A 15,247-nucleotide genomic window follows, 5' to 3' on the forward strand; every position below is an offset into this window, starting at 1 on the left:
TAAATGGTGTTTGTAGCATTTTTATCATGCAGTAGATTCCATCCATTCACTATACTTTTCTGAGTTGTCCTACATGCAAGTATGTTTTTAATGTTGTCTCTCTTTTGTGCTGTTCCTGTAAGTTTGCTATTAAAATACATTAAAATAAAAAACAAAAAAAAATAAAAACATGTGGGAAAAGGTGGCTTTTCAAGTTAAATACATAATTTATAAATTCCTACACCATTCATATCACTAGTTAAAGGGCTGGTTCAAAATTTTTAATTTCCATGGTGAGAAAAACTGAACTTCGGGTAGAAAGCCAAAGAAAGTAACACAATTTCAAGTTCAAGGTTGCATTAGCCATTTGTATCAGTCTGTTAATGCCAGTTTTATTAGAAAATAGTATTTATGAGCAATCCTCACTGTAGTTAATAATGTATGGCCTACAGGCTCATGGGGCTCCATCTTGTGGTTTAAAGGGCTCATAATAAATCTGAACTCATCTACTTTACCTAAACAGCATTGTGCCTTTTTTATCTGATACACGAGAGCCAAATTAACACCCTTGTTACTCACTTGGCTTCACTGTTAACACTTCTAATTTTAAACTTTTAGAATCTCTTGTAACTTAATTAAGAAACATAAACAATAACCTACCATGGTTTTCTATAGTGTTTTAGCTTCTTTCTCCGATCCTTTCCCCTCTTTCTTGTCGTCTTCACTAGACACTGTTTCGTGTGACAGTACCTCCTCATAAGCCTGAGTCCCCTGACAGCTCAGAATCAATACAGCAAAGATGTCTGAAGACAGCTCTCTGGATTACACCTGCAAGAGAAAAAGAAAAACAACTTTTCAAAAATGCTCCTTTACAATTAGTTTTATATTTGAATGTGGAGCCTATAAATATGTCATCAACTAAAAAAAACAATCTTTACAACAAAAAACTAACCCATTTCAAACAAAAAGCTAACACATTCTTTGAAGACCTAGGCCCAAGAAAGAGCATAAGTGATATGGCCAGAAAAGGTAACCCTTCCTGGTAGCTGCTAGCCCCTGGCTGACTGGCTCTCAATGAGATACTTTACAAACACAGTATCACCACCTAAAAAAGTAATACTTCTATTGCTAGCAAGCATTTTGTGATGGTTGCTAACCTTGAGATTTTTCTATTGGAAACTAGCATTAATCAGAGCTATCCAAAAAGTAGACAGGACTCCTGAAATTATACCACCACCACTGACTGTAACCATAAGGCTTTTCAATTTGATATCACTACCAGACAACACATGTTGGCACAATGTTTCTTCTTTGATCATTTTTAGGCCTAAAATTCAGAATGCTTTTTTGGCCCTGTTCCCCTAACTCATGAAAAATCCTACTTTTCCCTCAACCAATTATTTGCTGTTATGTCCAACTCCTGAATATCCACATGGTCCTGACTTCATTACCCATGGATGACTCTGGCCAGGATCCCACTGTGTATTTCTGCTCAGAGGTCTCATCACCCCTTTGTTCCACCTTTATGAGATTTCACTCCAAATAAACATAAACTCTTCTGAGCATTGATGAAATCCTCATATATCATTTTTTAAAGGTGGAGGCCAAAATAGGACACATGCTTTAACTAACCATAGGCTATCAGAAGTAATTTACACATCACAGAACACAAACTCACAAAGAACAGCTTTCTCTTCATTTCAGTGTCTTTTCTTTAAATTAAACTTCATTTAAATAAAGAATTCCTCTTATTCTTTTTTTGTTGCTGTTGTTTGTAATAGTTTCCTAATGCTTTCCAGTTACTCCCTTAAAGAAAAAAAGCATCCTTTTTTTATTTGGGGGACCAGGAGAGTTACAGGTGTGACATTTAACTCTCCCAAATACTGCAAATGAAAACACAGACCCATGATTATAATCAAATGATACTCAGCTGTGACCTGTTTACATGCAAAACTCTTTACATCCTGTAACCAGCTCCCCACCCCGCCCCCGCCCGCACCGACTCTAGTTTACAAAAGCCACCAGAAACAAGGCACTGAAGCTTGACTAAAACAAACAGAGAGGTTATGTAACTGAACTAACAAGCGGAACTTTAATTATGCGCACATATCACATCAAGGTAAAGTGGGAATGTGTACATGCTGCAACTCACAGGGTCCTTTTAGACAACAAAGAAATTAAAACTTGACCCCATGGTATGAGACATCTCAAAGATTCTTTTGTCACTTAAGTTATACTTTCTATAGAAAGATCATACTATACAATTTAGAGTCTGGCATTTTCCATTCCCAACCCTACTCCATTCTAGGGAATTCAGCCATTTAATAATTAGCTGTGAATCCAGCAACCAAAAAAGATTACTATGTGTTCAGGTAAGAAGTGAAAACAAAGTCCACAAGCTTCACTCTGAAAAAAGGTAAAGGCAATACAACAACATAATAAGAAAGTAGACTGAAAGCAGAAAAAGCAGGAAGAATGCTAAAAAAGAGCTAATATGGTGGATAAAGTGTGGATGGCCGAATAAAAGTACAGCACTCTTTACTCACTTAGCACACCCTACACATGTAACCACCTTACACATGCATGAAGATCCCTGGGAACTTCAAGGTGTTATAGCAAAGTAGAGTAAGTAATTCATGGTAAAAGCAATGTATCTGAGGATCATACACTGATGGTGCTATAAAAGGAACGTTGGAATCATCTGGCCCAATTTCACCTACCCTTCAGTTTACAAATGAACTACAATCAGAAATAATAATGTCACACAACTAACCAGGGACAAGGCCTGGTCCAGACCCAAATCATAACCCAATGCTTCTCCTGATTATATCAATTTAAGCAGAAGAGTTAAATTATACACAGTAGACTGTAATCAGAAAGGAAGAATCTCCAACACATTTTTTAATTACTTTATTGCTGTTCAATTACAGTTGTCTGCATTTTCTACACACCACTCCCCGTCCACCCCAGCCAAATCCACCTCCCTCTCTTGCTTCCACCCTCCCCCTTAGTTTTGTCCAACACATTTTTAAAGTTTCTATTTTTAAAAATGGACAAAAAATTCTGACCTTCAAAATAAAAACCTCAACTTTGCCATTTAATAGCTATTGTGACCTTGGAAAATTATGACTCAGAAAATCACTTAATTTACTTGGGTCTTAGTTTCCTTTATCTATTCCACCACTAATAGGTAACACTTACGGAATTCACATTCTATACCAGACACTGTTCTAAGAGCTTTTCATAAATTACCTCATTTAATCCTTAAAACAATGTCAATGACTGCTTCTAACACCTCAAAGAAATTGGAGCATAAAGAAGTTATATAATGTAATTAAACACACAAAAGTATGTAGTACAACCTGGATTCAAACCTAGACTATCTCTTTTGATAATATTTTTGCTCTAAAGGCAGTCACACTTGTTAGAGAATAAACTTTAGCTACTTCAAAAAATATGATTATGTAATTACAAAGGTTGTATAGCAGCACACACAGGCTTTGGAGTCAGACATGCCTAGATTCAAGTACAGACATGCCTCATTTTATTGCACTGACCTTTACTGTTCTTCACAGATGTTGCCTTTTACTGAAGGCAAGACAATCCACCAGCAAAAAGATAATGACTTGCTTTACTGCAATACTCACTTCACTGCAGTGGTATGGAACTGAATTTGCAGTATCTGAGGTGTGCATGTGCCAGCTGTGTTGCTCTACTTTTCAGAGCCAGAATTTTCTCATCTCGCAATGAGGTGAATAATAGTATCTACTTCAAAATAAACGAGACAGATTATAAAAATACCTAAAATGACCTGCCAAATACTATATAGCCAATAAATGGTTGCAGGAATAAGGAAAGCCCTAGAATATCAAATAAAATTATTTGTTTATACATCTGAAACAAAACAGCTTAGAAAAATATTAACTGTGCTCTACCTATTAGGTAAAAACCAGTGGAGGTTGGGGTGGTGGAAGAAACCACCGGTCTCACAGGAGAGTCCATTTAAAGGGCCCACAGGGTCATAGAACATACACAAGCCCACCCACTGTGGGAATCAGCACCAGGGCAGGAGCTAGAAGTGCATCAGCTGCTTAGAAGTGGAGAAAGTGAATGGAAACAAGTCGAGAGCCAAGTAAGCAGCACTGCTCCCTCTCTGACCCTTCCCCCACATCAAGCACCCACAAAGCAACAAAGCTTTCCAGCTGCACAGCCCTGGAAATACCATAGGCTCCACCCCTTACAACACGACAGGTGCACTGACATGGAGAGTCAAAGCAGCTCTACCTAATACACAGAAACAGAAGCAAGCCGCAAAACTGAGGAGACAAAGAAATATAGCACAAATGAAAAACAGACCAAAACTTCAGAAAAAGAACTAAGCAACACAGGGATAGCCAACCCATCAGATGTAAAGTTCAAAACACTGGTAATAAGGATGTCCAGAGAAATGATTAAGTATCATGACAAAATAAAGGAAGAAGTGAAGGCTATGCAAAGTGAAATAAAGAAAAATATACAAGGGACCAACAGTGAAAGGGAGGAAGCTGGGGTTGAAATCAATGATTTAGAACAAAAGGAAGAAACAAGCATTCAATTGGAACAGAAAGAAGAAACAAGAGTTCAGAAAAAACAAGGAGAGGCTTAGTAAACTCTGGAAGAACTTTAAACATTCCAACATCTGAATCATAGAGATGCCAGAAGGAAAAGAGGAAGAACAAGAAATTGAGAACTTATTTAAAGAAATAATGAGAGAAAACCTCCCCAATCTGGTGAAGGAGACAGACATACAAGTCCAGGAAGCTCAGAGAGTCCCAAACAAGTTGGATCCACACCAAGATACATCATAATTAAAATGTCACAGGCTAAAGATAGAGAATCTTAAAAGCAACAAGAGAAAAGGAGACAGTTACCTACAAAGGAATTCCCATAAGACTATTACTAGCTGATTTCTAAAAAAAAAAACCTCGCAGGTAAGAAGGAACTGACAAGAAGTATTTTTTAAATATATTTTATTGATTATACCATTACAGTTGTTCTATTCCCACTTCATTCCCCTCCACCTGCACACTCCCTCCCCAACCATTCTCCCCCCCGCCTTAGTTTATAACCACGTGTCTCATGTTCTTTAGATTCTATATTTCCCATACTATTCTTGCCCTCCCCCCTATCTATTTTCTACCTACTATCTATGCTATTTTCTGTACCTTCTCCCCCCTTCTCCTCCTCCCACTCCCCTGTTGCTAACCCTCCTTGTGTTCTTCATTTCTATGGTTCCACTCCTGGTCTAGCTGTCCTCTTGGTTTGCTTTTGTTTTAGGTGTGGTTGTTAATAACTGCGAGTTTGCTGTCCTTTCTCTGTTCATATTTTTCATCTTCTTTTCCTTATATAAGTCCCTTTAGCTTTTCATATAATAAGGGCTTGGTGATGATGAACTCCTTGAACTTGACCTTATCTGAGAAGCACTTTATCTGCCCTTCCATTCTCAATGAAAGCTTTGCTGGATAAAGCAATCTTGGCTGTAGGTGTTTGGATTTCATGACTTGGAATACTTCTTTCCAGCCCCTTCTTGCCTGCAAGGTCTCTTTTGAGAAATCCGCTGACAGTCTGATGGGTACTCCTTTGTAGGTGACTGTCCCCTTATCTCTTGCTGCTTCTAGGATTCTCTCCTTCATTTTCATCTTGGCTAATGTAATGATGATGTGCCTTGGTGTGTTCCTTCTTGGGTCCAACTTCTTTGGGACTCTCTGGGCTTCCTGGATTTCCTGGAAGTCTATTTCCTTTGCCAGACTGGGGAAGTTCTCCTTTATTATTTGTTCAAATAAGTTTTCCACTCGTGGCTGTTTCTTTCCCCTTTCTGGTACCCCTATAATCCGGATGTTGGAACATTTAAAGATGTCCTGGAGGTTCCTAAGCCTCTCCTCATTTTTTTGAATTCTTGTTTCTTCATTCTTTTCTGGTTGGATGTTTCATTCTTCCTTCTGGTCCATTCCATTGATTTGAGTCCCAGTTTCCTTTCCATCACTATTGGTTTCCTGTGCATCTCCCTTCATTTCAATTAGTTTAGCCTTCATATGTTCCTCTAATTTGTGACTATAATCAACCAGTTCTTGAGCATCCTGATAAAGTGTTTTGAATTGTGCTTCTGAGAGGCTGGCAATTTCTTGGTCGCTGAGAGTTATCAGCTCTGGGACTTTGAGTTCTTCTTGCGCCATCTTTTGGGCTGTCCGTGCCTGTTATGTAGCAGGATCGGAGCCCTAGGTGTTCACCAGAGCAGGGCAACTCAGTCACTGGGTTGTGACGCTATATGTGGGGGCAGGGTCAGAGAGGAGCAATGGCGTCCTGTCCGCCGTTGCCGCCACAGGTGCCAAAGCTGCTGCCATCACCGGGGCCCGCGCGTTTCGTCCCACTGCATGTGAGTATGCCACCGCCGTCAGCCCTCCACCACTGGGTTCGCCCTCTGGGGCCTGCGTGGTCCATCTCACTGTGCGTGAATGTGCAATCACGGTCAGTCTGCCCCGCACCCTGACTGGGTCCGGGCTACTTGCGCGCCTAGGTCTAGGGATCTTTCCTGCCCGACCCTGCTCCACTGCTGGCTCTGCCCCCTTACCGTCCCGGTTGAATGGTTCGTTGTGGTCAGACTTCTGTATTATAATTCAATTTTCTGTTCTTTGGCTGTGTCTTTGTTCTCCAAACCTTTGTTGTATTCAAACTTGGTTGTGGGAGAAGGCACAGTGTTTCCACCTATGCCTCCATCTTGGCGGAAGTCCAGAACTGACAAGAAGTATTTAAAGTGATAAAAAGCAAGGACCTATACCAAAGATCATTCTATCCAGCAAAGCTATCATTTAGAATGGAAGGGCAGATAAAGTGCTTCCCAGACAAGGTAAAGCTAAAGGAGTTCATCATCACCAAGTCCTTATTATATGAAATATTAAAGGGATTTATCTAAGGAAAATAAGATGATCAAAACTATGAACAATAAAATGACAACAAACTCACAATCTGAAAAAACAAAAACAAACTAAGCAAATAACTAGAACAGGAACAGATTCACATAGAGGGGTATCAGCAGGGAGGGGGTGAGGGGGAGAATGGAGGAAAAGGTACAGGGAATAGCAAGTATAACTGGAAGTACAAAATAGACAGGGGGATGTTAAGAATAGTATAAGAAATGGAGAAGCCAAAGAACTTATATGTACAACCCATGGATAAAACTAAGGGGGAGGATTGCTGGAGGGAAATAGGGCTAATGGGCAGAAGGGGGCAAAGAGGGGGAAAATGGGACAAATGTAAGAGCATAATCAATAAAATATACTTAAAAATTTATGGACAATGAAATGCCAATTTCATACAATATTCATGTCACAAAATATCAGTTTTTTAATGTTTTTTTTTAACCACTTAAAAACCTATTTTAGCCTACAGGTCATACAAAAACAGGCAGTAGGACAAATATGGTCCATGGGTCATAGTTTGCCAACTCCTAATGTAAGAGGTCACTTTAAGGACTGTGGCTTTTACTTTGTGTGAGATAGGGAGCCCTTACAGAATTTTAAAGAAGAGAAATAAAATTTGACTCATATTTTTTTCAACGTCACTATGATATCTATGTTGAAATACATACCACAGAGGGCTAGGGTAGAAGGAAAGAGATCACGTGGGAAGCTCAGTGATTAGATTCTGGATACAGTCTGAAGGTTAAGATGACAGGACATCCTAGCAGAATGGCTGTACGGAGTGAGTGAACTGAAGGCATCCGGAGTGGCTTCAATATTTTGGACCTGAACAACTGATTTAGGGGAGGTACAAGGAAAGCAGGTTTGCAGATTAAAACCAGGCATTCCACTTTGGACATGCTGAATTTGAGGTATTAGATATCCAAGTAGATAATCAGATAAGGATTAGGATAAAATCTGGCGCTTTTCAGGATACAGGCAGCATGTAAAGCCACAAGATCACCAGAGAAGTAGGTATACCAATGAATGGGAAAAGCCAGAAGAGGCACAACTATAGTCACAGAATTAGTAGTCTAAGAGGTAGGAGGAAAACTAAGACTGGGCTGTTGTAAAAGCCAGATAAAGAAAACTTATCAGGAAAGCTCTTTGAATTAAAAACAGGAAAGGGGATACAGCGTGAGAATGGAAATCCTGAGTTTCAATCCTCATTTTACTAAGGATGTTTATGATTCAGATACCTATATTTGGAATTCTTGCATACTACCATGTAAAGTAGTTTTGCCAAGCTCTACCACTTACAGGAATCTATCCTCTGCTATACTATCCTATCCCCACTTCAGGCTATCTTTGGAGAAAACTCTACCTTGAGAACATCAGGTAAAAACCTTCAATGACTGTTCATTACCTAAGCAAATGGCATTCCACTCAGATATTCAGTATGGTACCAAAATTCCCCATAATACAAAACTAATATAATTTTTCCCCTGGCAATGCTCTGACCACTGTAGTTCCAGCCAAAATGGGAATAATGACTCTTCCCCAAACACTCTGCCATGTGCTAAGTTTCAAGTTCAACCTTTTACTTACCAAATAGACTACCATGACTTGTCGTTACTCTAGCCATTAGATGTCCATCATGAATCTCCCCCTCCTTGAAAGTTTTACCTAATACTGGACCACTTCCTAAGTTATCTCTCAATATAATTTCTTCCTTCTGAGCCATCCAGCACTGTTTCAAGTTCCTTTACAGCATTTTTATTACTCAGTTTTAGTTATTTACATCATAAGCTCCTTAATGAAATGACTTAGCCTTTACTCCACAGCACCTTGTACAATGCCCCTCACTCAAGAGAGGCCCAAAAAATATGAATTCAACTCTAGATTTATCTTTCCTTAGGGAGTTCCATTAACTGTAGAATCTAAAAAGGTTCATCTGAAAGGCCACCATCTTCTCCCATATATTTCCAGGGCAGTCATCATCACAGTCAACTCGCAGGGAATTTCTGACTTTTCCTCCAGAAGTACAAATTCCAGTACTATCTAGTTGACTTATTTCACCCATCTTGGATTAATCCCTCAAACTACCTCTCATTCCTTCAGAACTTTACTATTTAGCTCACTGACATGTGTTCCTCTCTATTTCTAGCATTATCTTAGTAATTTCAGTAACCACATAGATGACCCTTCTAAAATTCCTGCCTTCCCATTACTTATAGTCCTTTCTTACAACATTCTCACCTTGGTTTCCTAACCATAGGAAACTCCTCACCAGGCCACTCCTCACCAGGGCCCATAACCTGATTAACCCTACCACCTTTCACAGTCTCTCACCCTTTACATGCCTTCACTTCTGTCCTTAACCAACTGAAATTACACAATTCATCATTTATCGTTCACACCAGCAATTGCCTTTGTTACCCTCTCCTGGAAAAACCCCAACCAACCCACACCAGTAACCATGGACAACTGAATGGGTCAGGGAGCGATCACACAATTGAGCTGATGATTTTCCTAAAGTCATAATCTAATAATCAATAGTTTTCAAACAGCAGTGGTACTGCAACCCTGGGGGATTTGAAAATGTGAGGTAGAGTTTTCTGGTTGTCACAGGGTTGGTAATCCTGGCATTTGGTACTGTGGGATGCTAAAGATCCTGCAATGTCCAAGGAGCCCCATTAATAAATATATTATACATAATATATATGTCCATTCACTTCCCCACTTTCCTAATGATTTCACATCTTCTCTTGTCTCTTCAAACATCTGTACATCTTTCCCATATCCTCACATTCCCCTTGTCATCCTTTCTATTCCAATCAAAACACCATCCTTCTTGCATCTTTTCCCATATATTCTACATTTCTTCCATTTATTATGAATAAATTGCCCTAATTTCTGTCTAATCCAAATCTCTCAACTCAAACCATACTAGACCTCATCCTCTTTGTCTACTCCAGTAATCACCTCCTCTCCTTTCTTAAGTAACTTTTCTTGACCTCTTGCCTCCCTATAGCCTGATTCCCTGTCCCTTTTATGACGTACATAATTCTCTGAGTTAACACTTGTTTCCATTTCCTCCTTTCCTATTCTCATAAATTTACTGCAATAGGCCTCTCACCCTGAAGATCCACTGAAACAACTCTTGTCAAGGTCCTCTAGACTTCTATGGTGTTTAATGCTGTGACCAATTCTCACTACTCATCTCAGGGCCCCTCAGCAACAAGTGACACAGTCAACTGCACTCTCTTTGAACACTTTACTTCCCTTGGCTTCCATCCAGTCTCTCAGATCTCCTCTTACTTCATAAATTACTCTGCCATCTCCTTTCTATCTTTCTTTCTTTTTTTAAATCTCCACAACCTCTAAATGCTGGAGTGCCTCAGGACTCAGCACTCACACTTAACCTCTTCACTGTCTCACTGAGTTTCACCCACATTGGTATCCTTGATATTTCTCAAACAATTCACTCATGGTCCCATCTCAGAGGCTTGCTACTTTACCCCAAATATCCATATAACTCCCTCTCTCCCTCAGGTGTCTGCTCAAATGTCACCAAACCCTGAGCCCATCATCACTGATCACTTTCTATAAAATAGCAACCCCTCCCTCCAGCACACCTCTGACCCTGTTCCATTTCTCTCAATAGGATTTGGCATATCTTTGCTCATTCTTAGTTTTGTACACCTAGAATAATACCAAGCACAAAAGAGAAACTCAAAGTTTCTCATACAACATCACATTCAATGCTCATAGCAGCCCTGAAGAGTAGTGAAAAAGAATAAGTGGTATAAGGTTCTTTTATAATCTTTTAAAATATGAAAGCACAAATATAACAAGGATGTTAAGTGATTTGTCCATGATCACATACAGGCAGAGCTATCCCCAGCACTGGGGTTGGGTCTCCAGCATCAGCTCTATTTACAGTTCACATCACTGTCTTCACAATCAAGTCAAAGAGCAGATGTATATTTAATTTTGCATAATGAGCTTTAAAAGCTCAACTTGAGATCTAGTCCTTTAAATCACAACCAGACATAAAGTAGCACCTAAGCTGTACATGCTTCAATAGTATTTATTTTCTTCTCACTAAAAAGATGCGATGGAGGTCATCAGACTATCTTTAGAATTTCCAGATCTTGTGATAATTCTGATAAAGAGAAAAACGGGGTGATGTGCCAAGAAACAGTTAAGTATTCAGCTATCCTCTGTCCTTCTGTGCCAACTGAAGCACACTTAACACCAAAGGGTAAACCAGCACCTTGGTAAACAAGCTTCAAACCGTGTCTCTGGTTCTCAAGACTGCTGCCATTCTACAGAACAGAGCATGCAAAGAAACTCTATCTGGAGATAGACTGGGCACGATTATTTCTCCTACCTAAGTTTCCAAAACAACCTTAGAAGCCACAGTCTAGTTATAAACAAGCAGTATTGTTTAAAAAATCATCAATTTTAAAAAAAAAGTCATTTTGTTTCCACCTTGACAAAATAAACAAGCTCTGACTGCAAATAAAATGTATCAATTCACCAAGTATGTCAATACAGAAAATTTTTTATATATAACAGTGCTAAAAATTAGGAACTATATTAGATCCTTCAGTAATATCATAAATTAATTTCCAGACTCTTGCCAACACTCATTCTCCTCTTTCTGGCATCCTCTGCCACAGTTGGAAACTGTGTATCTAGGTCAGAAAAGACAAGTACCTTTTCAGAACAGCTCAATATCTTTGGCACAAGTGTTGATAGTACAATTCAAGCCCTTCACAAACTCCTTTTAAAATATACCCTGATGTAAATCACAAGATAAGTACTATGGATATTTATGAAAAGTTACTGGAAAAAATACTTAAATGCTAGATTCAGAAAAGTAATAGAGGTAATGAACTTAAGAAAAATATGAGATAGGCAATACAATGTAATTACTATAAGAGCAATGGATTTAGGGTCAGAAGATTTGCTTTCTAATTCCAGTTCTGCAAATACTGAGCTGGCCAATTTTAAACATTTAAACTCTCTGAGCCTCTATTCCTTCACATTTAAAAAAAAAAAAAAGGAACCTTGGCCTCTAAAGTAGCTAAATACTTTAGTTCTGGTTTTAGCCTTTGGGAATTAGCAAATTTTTCAATGTATAATAAATACTGATATTGGATAGAAGATACAAGAAACTTCCCTCATCGAAGAAGACTGTATGGTTTTTGTTTGTTTAAGTGGAATGAGACATATTCTTACACGAAATTATTCAAGGGTTATAACCAAAGAGCTTCAAAGTGTCAGAGTGCTGGATGAAGTCACTGGCACTGCAGGAGGTAAGACCACCCAGACACATCCAATTTTAAATCAACTTACACTTTCGTTAGGGCACATCTACAACAAGCTTTACTTCTCAACTCTCTCTGATCTGGCAGAACTCAATCTCCAAACTGTCTTCCCTGTAGATTTTGTCAATATTTGATTATAGGCTTTGTTATGGGAAGGAAGGTCTAGAGCAGGCATTGCTCTAGGGCAGAAGTCAGAAAACATCTTCTTAAAGGGCCAAATAGTAAATACTGTAGCCTTACGGGGCCCTAAGTCTCTGTGGCAACTCCTGAACTTTGCCACTGTAAGGTGAAAGCAGCCAGACAATGTGTAAATGAATGGGTGTGGATGTGTTTAAATAAAACTTTGAAGACATAGTTTACCAATCCTTCACAGTCTTTCTAGTGTTTCACCCAAATGCCAGGGGTCTCTCAATTCTGGTTGGACCATAACTTTAATACCCCTCAGCTGTATAACCCCTAGTATCTCTGTTCATACCCTACCCTGGGGCAGCCACTAGGGGAAACCTTCCCGTCTTTCTCATTCATTGACAGCCCAACCCTGCACCTCAAATTCACAAGGGGCCCATAGGCAAACATTTGGAAACTCCTCCTACACAACTTCCTCTTCTCCAGTGTCCTGCACAGAAGATTCTAGCCACTTTAATTGTCCTAAATTCTGAGCTGGGCTCAGTTAGGCCACCATGTTCTACTTGGATTCCTGATCAGGAAATTGTTCTCAGGCAAAAAGCAGGGACAATCAAGGGGCTCATTTAATAAATTTCAAGATCACAGGCCTCTTGCCCAAAGCCTGAAAGAACTGCCTCCTCACAAGGTTTGCTATGGCAGGAAGGCTAATCCAGACTAGCTGCTCCTTCACAGCCAGGAGCAAATGCCGTAGTCAATAAACATTCTAGTTCCCACTGTGTATCAAGACTTCTTCTGAGGCACAGCTCACTTTGAAGCTATGGGGCAATCCAAAGGGCATTATGGAGAGAATGAGTAGACATTCATTCATCCATCCAACTACTTCTTACTAAGCATCTTAATGTACCAAGAAAGTCCTGATTTCTGTCTTCAAGCCTCAGGAATAGCACAGCCTGGAGCAGGACTATAATCTGCCCTGAGAATCACACAGGTTTCAGGAAAAAAGTGAAGTTGAGGAAATGCATATAAAAACGCTTGATAAAGAACTACACAAATCAAAGTTATGTTTGTGATGGCAACAATCACCCCTTATCAACAGCACGAGTTCTCCATGTATACTTTCCCTAGAGCAGAAACAAGATGTGAAAGGATTGCTGTGAGAGTTAGGGAAATATGCAGAAGACCAGTGACCCTACCCAGGTACCTGAGTTGAAAGCACAAATGTGAATCCAGCTTTTAACAAAGGCTTGTTTTCTACTGGGGCTTGTAGGGTAGTGAGTATATGTATCAGCATATTCTAACATATTTCTCGTTCTGCTTTCATTTTCTTGAACTACCTTCTTCCTTCTGTTTTCCTACCACTGCAATTTCAAGCCTTTAAATAAATGTCAGCTATAATGTTAACAGATACTGGCATATAAAATAAGAAAAAGGCAAATAATTCCTTAAGACACAAATATTGACTATAAAATATATCTGAGTACATTAAAATCAAGAACTTTCAGTATTCAAAAAACACCCTAAAGAAAGTGAAAAAAATAAGTTATAAACTGAAAAGATTTGTGGAATACATACATTCAACAAAAATATCAAAAATATATAAGGATAACTTAAAATACAAAAGAAAAGCACAAAACACCCAGGAGAAAAAAGAAAAAGAAAAAAATGAACAAGCATTTCACAAGGAAAAAAAGAACCAAAAAATGTAAGGAAACATTAACATCAAAAGTTATCAGAGAAATATAGTAAATATGAAATATCATTCCATATGCATTCAAGCTGAAAAAATGTAAAGTCTGATGATACCAAGTATTGGAAAGATATAGAGCCACAGGTCTCTTACAGATTAAAGGTAGGTAAAATGTTTGGTATAATTTCCACAACGTGAATAATCCCATCTATTACCCAGGGATTTTACTCTTACACATACACAAAGAGAAACATACACAGGTATAGGACATGCATTTTAGAATGTCCATAGCAAAACTGTTCCCAACAGCAAAACCCTGGAAAACACGCAAAATGCCCATTCTCAGGAGAATGGATGAATAAACTATGGTATATATTAGTAGAATAGGTTATTAATCAGCAATGACATGCAACAACCTGGATAAATCTTAGCAATGTGATGTTAAGTAAAAATACTAAGTCACAAATGATTACATACAGAATACCTTTCTTGTAAAACTAAAACTAAAAGCTATACTTTCTAAGAATCCATAAAGATATGATAATGCTATACAAAAACAGAAAGCAAGGGAATAATGAACACAGAATTCAGGCTGTGAATTCTGTGTGAAAGGAAGACATGGAATAGGATGGTCGGAGAAACCTGTAAAATCAGATGCGGCTTGCTAAGGATCCACCTGTTGTTCCAGTAGTGGGTTCACAGGGGCTTATAACATTTTTACTACATTTTATTTTAAAAATAAAACAAACTATACCTGGGTCAATGAGAGAATGCTATAAACAAATATTCTGGCAGATCCATTACATAAATCTGTGCACATTATATTCAATTTTTAAAAAAAGCTTCTTGGCCTATGTTAAATTTTTTACTAAACTGAGTTTTGGTCTTCTTGGGGTATATTTTGTCATGTTAAATCTACTCAACTATAAACAGTTGTTGTATTATTTTCCTAATGTAGAGCAGTTAAAACTATGAATTGCTGACACAGCTGGAGTACAAGTCACACACTGTGATTTGACTCACAGAATATTTGATGCAACAGTATTCTGATGAAATATTCAGAATATTTGACTCACAACAATATTTGATGAAACTGCAAGTTAATAAGTACTCTTCGCTTGCTACATACTGGGAAGGGAACAAAAACTTCCATTTTCCACAGAAAATATGCTTCCATTTTA

At 38.6% G+C, this 15,247-nt stretch overlaps 1 protein-coding gene across 6 annotated transcripts in view; it reads right to left on the bottom strand.

The window, feature by feature from the left end:
- The window catches only part of STRBP (spermatid perinuclear RNA binding protein), a 133,673-nt gene that overhangs the window by 72,888 nt on the left and 45,538 nt on the right, over positions 1 to 15,247 (bottom strand). For all 6 annotated transcript variants that reach the window (XM_037036910.1, XM_037036911.1, XM_037036906.1 and 3 more), the window contains exon 2: positions 640 to 807. In XM_037036910.1, the coding sequence (XP_036892805.1) occupies positions 640 to 642 (3 nt within the window). In that variant the 5' untranslated portion in view covers positions 643 to 807. The remainder of the gene's footprint in view (positions 1 to 639; positions 808 to 15,247) is intronic.

This window comes from Sturnira hondurensis, unplaced genomic scaffold (assembly GCF_014824575.4).
Source record: "Sturnira hondurensis isolate 20B ecotype Veracruz unplaced genomic scaffold, ASM1482457v3 Scaffold0022908, whole genome shotgun sequence".
Taxonomy (NCBI): domain Eukaryota; kingdom Metazoa; phylum Chordata; class Mammalia; order Chiroptera; family Phyllostomidae; genus Sturnira; species Sturnira hondurensis.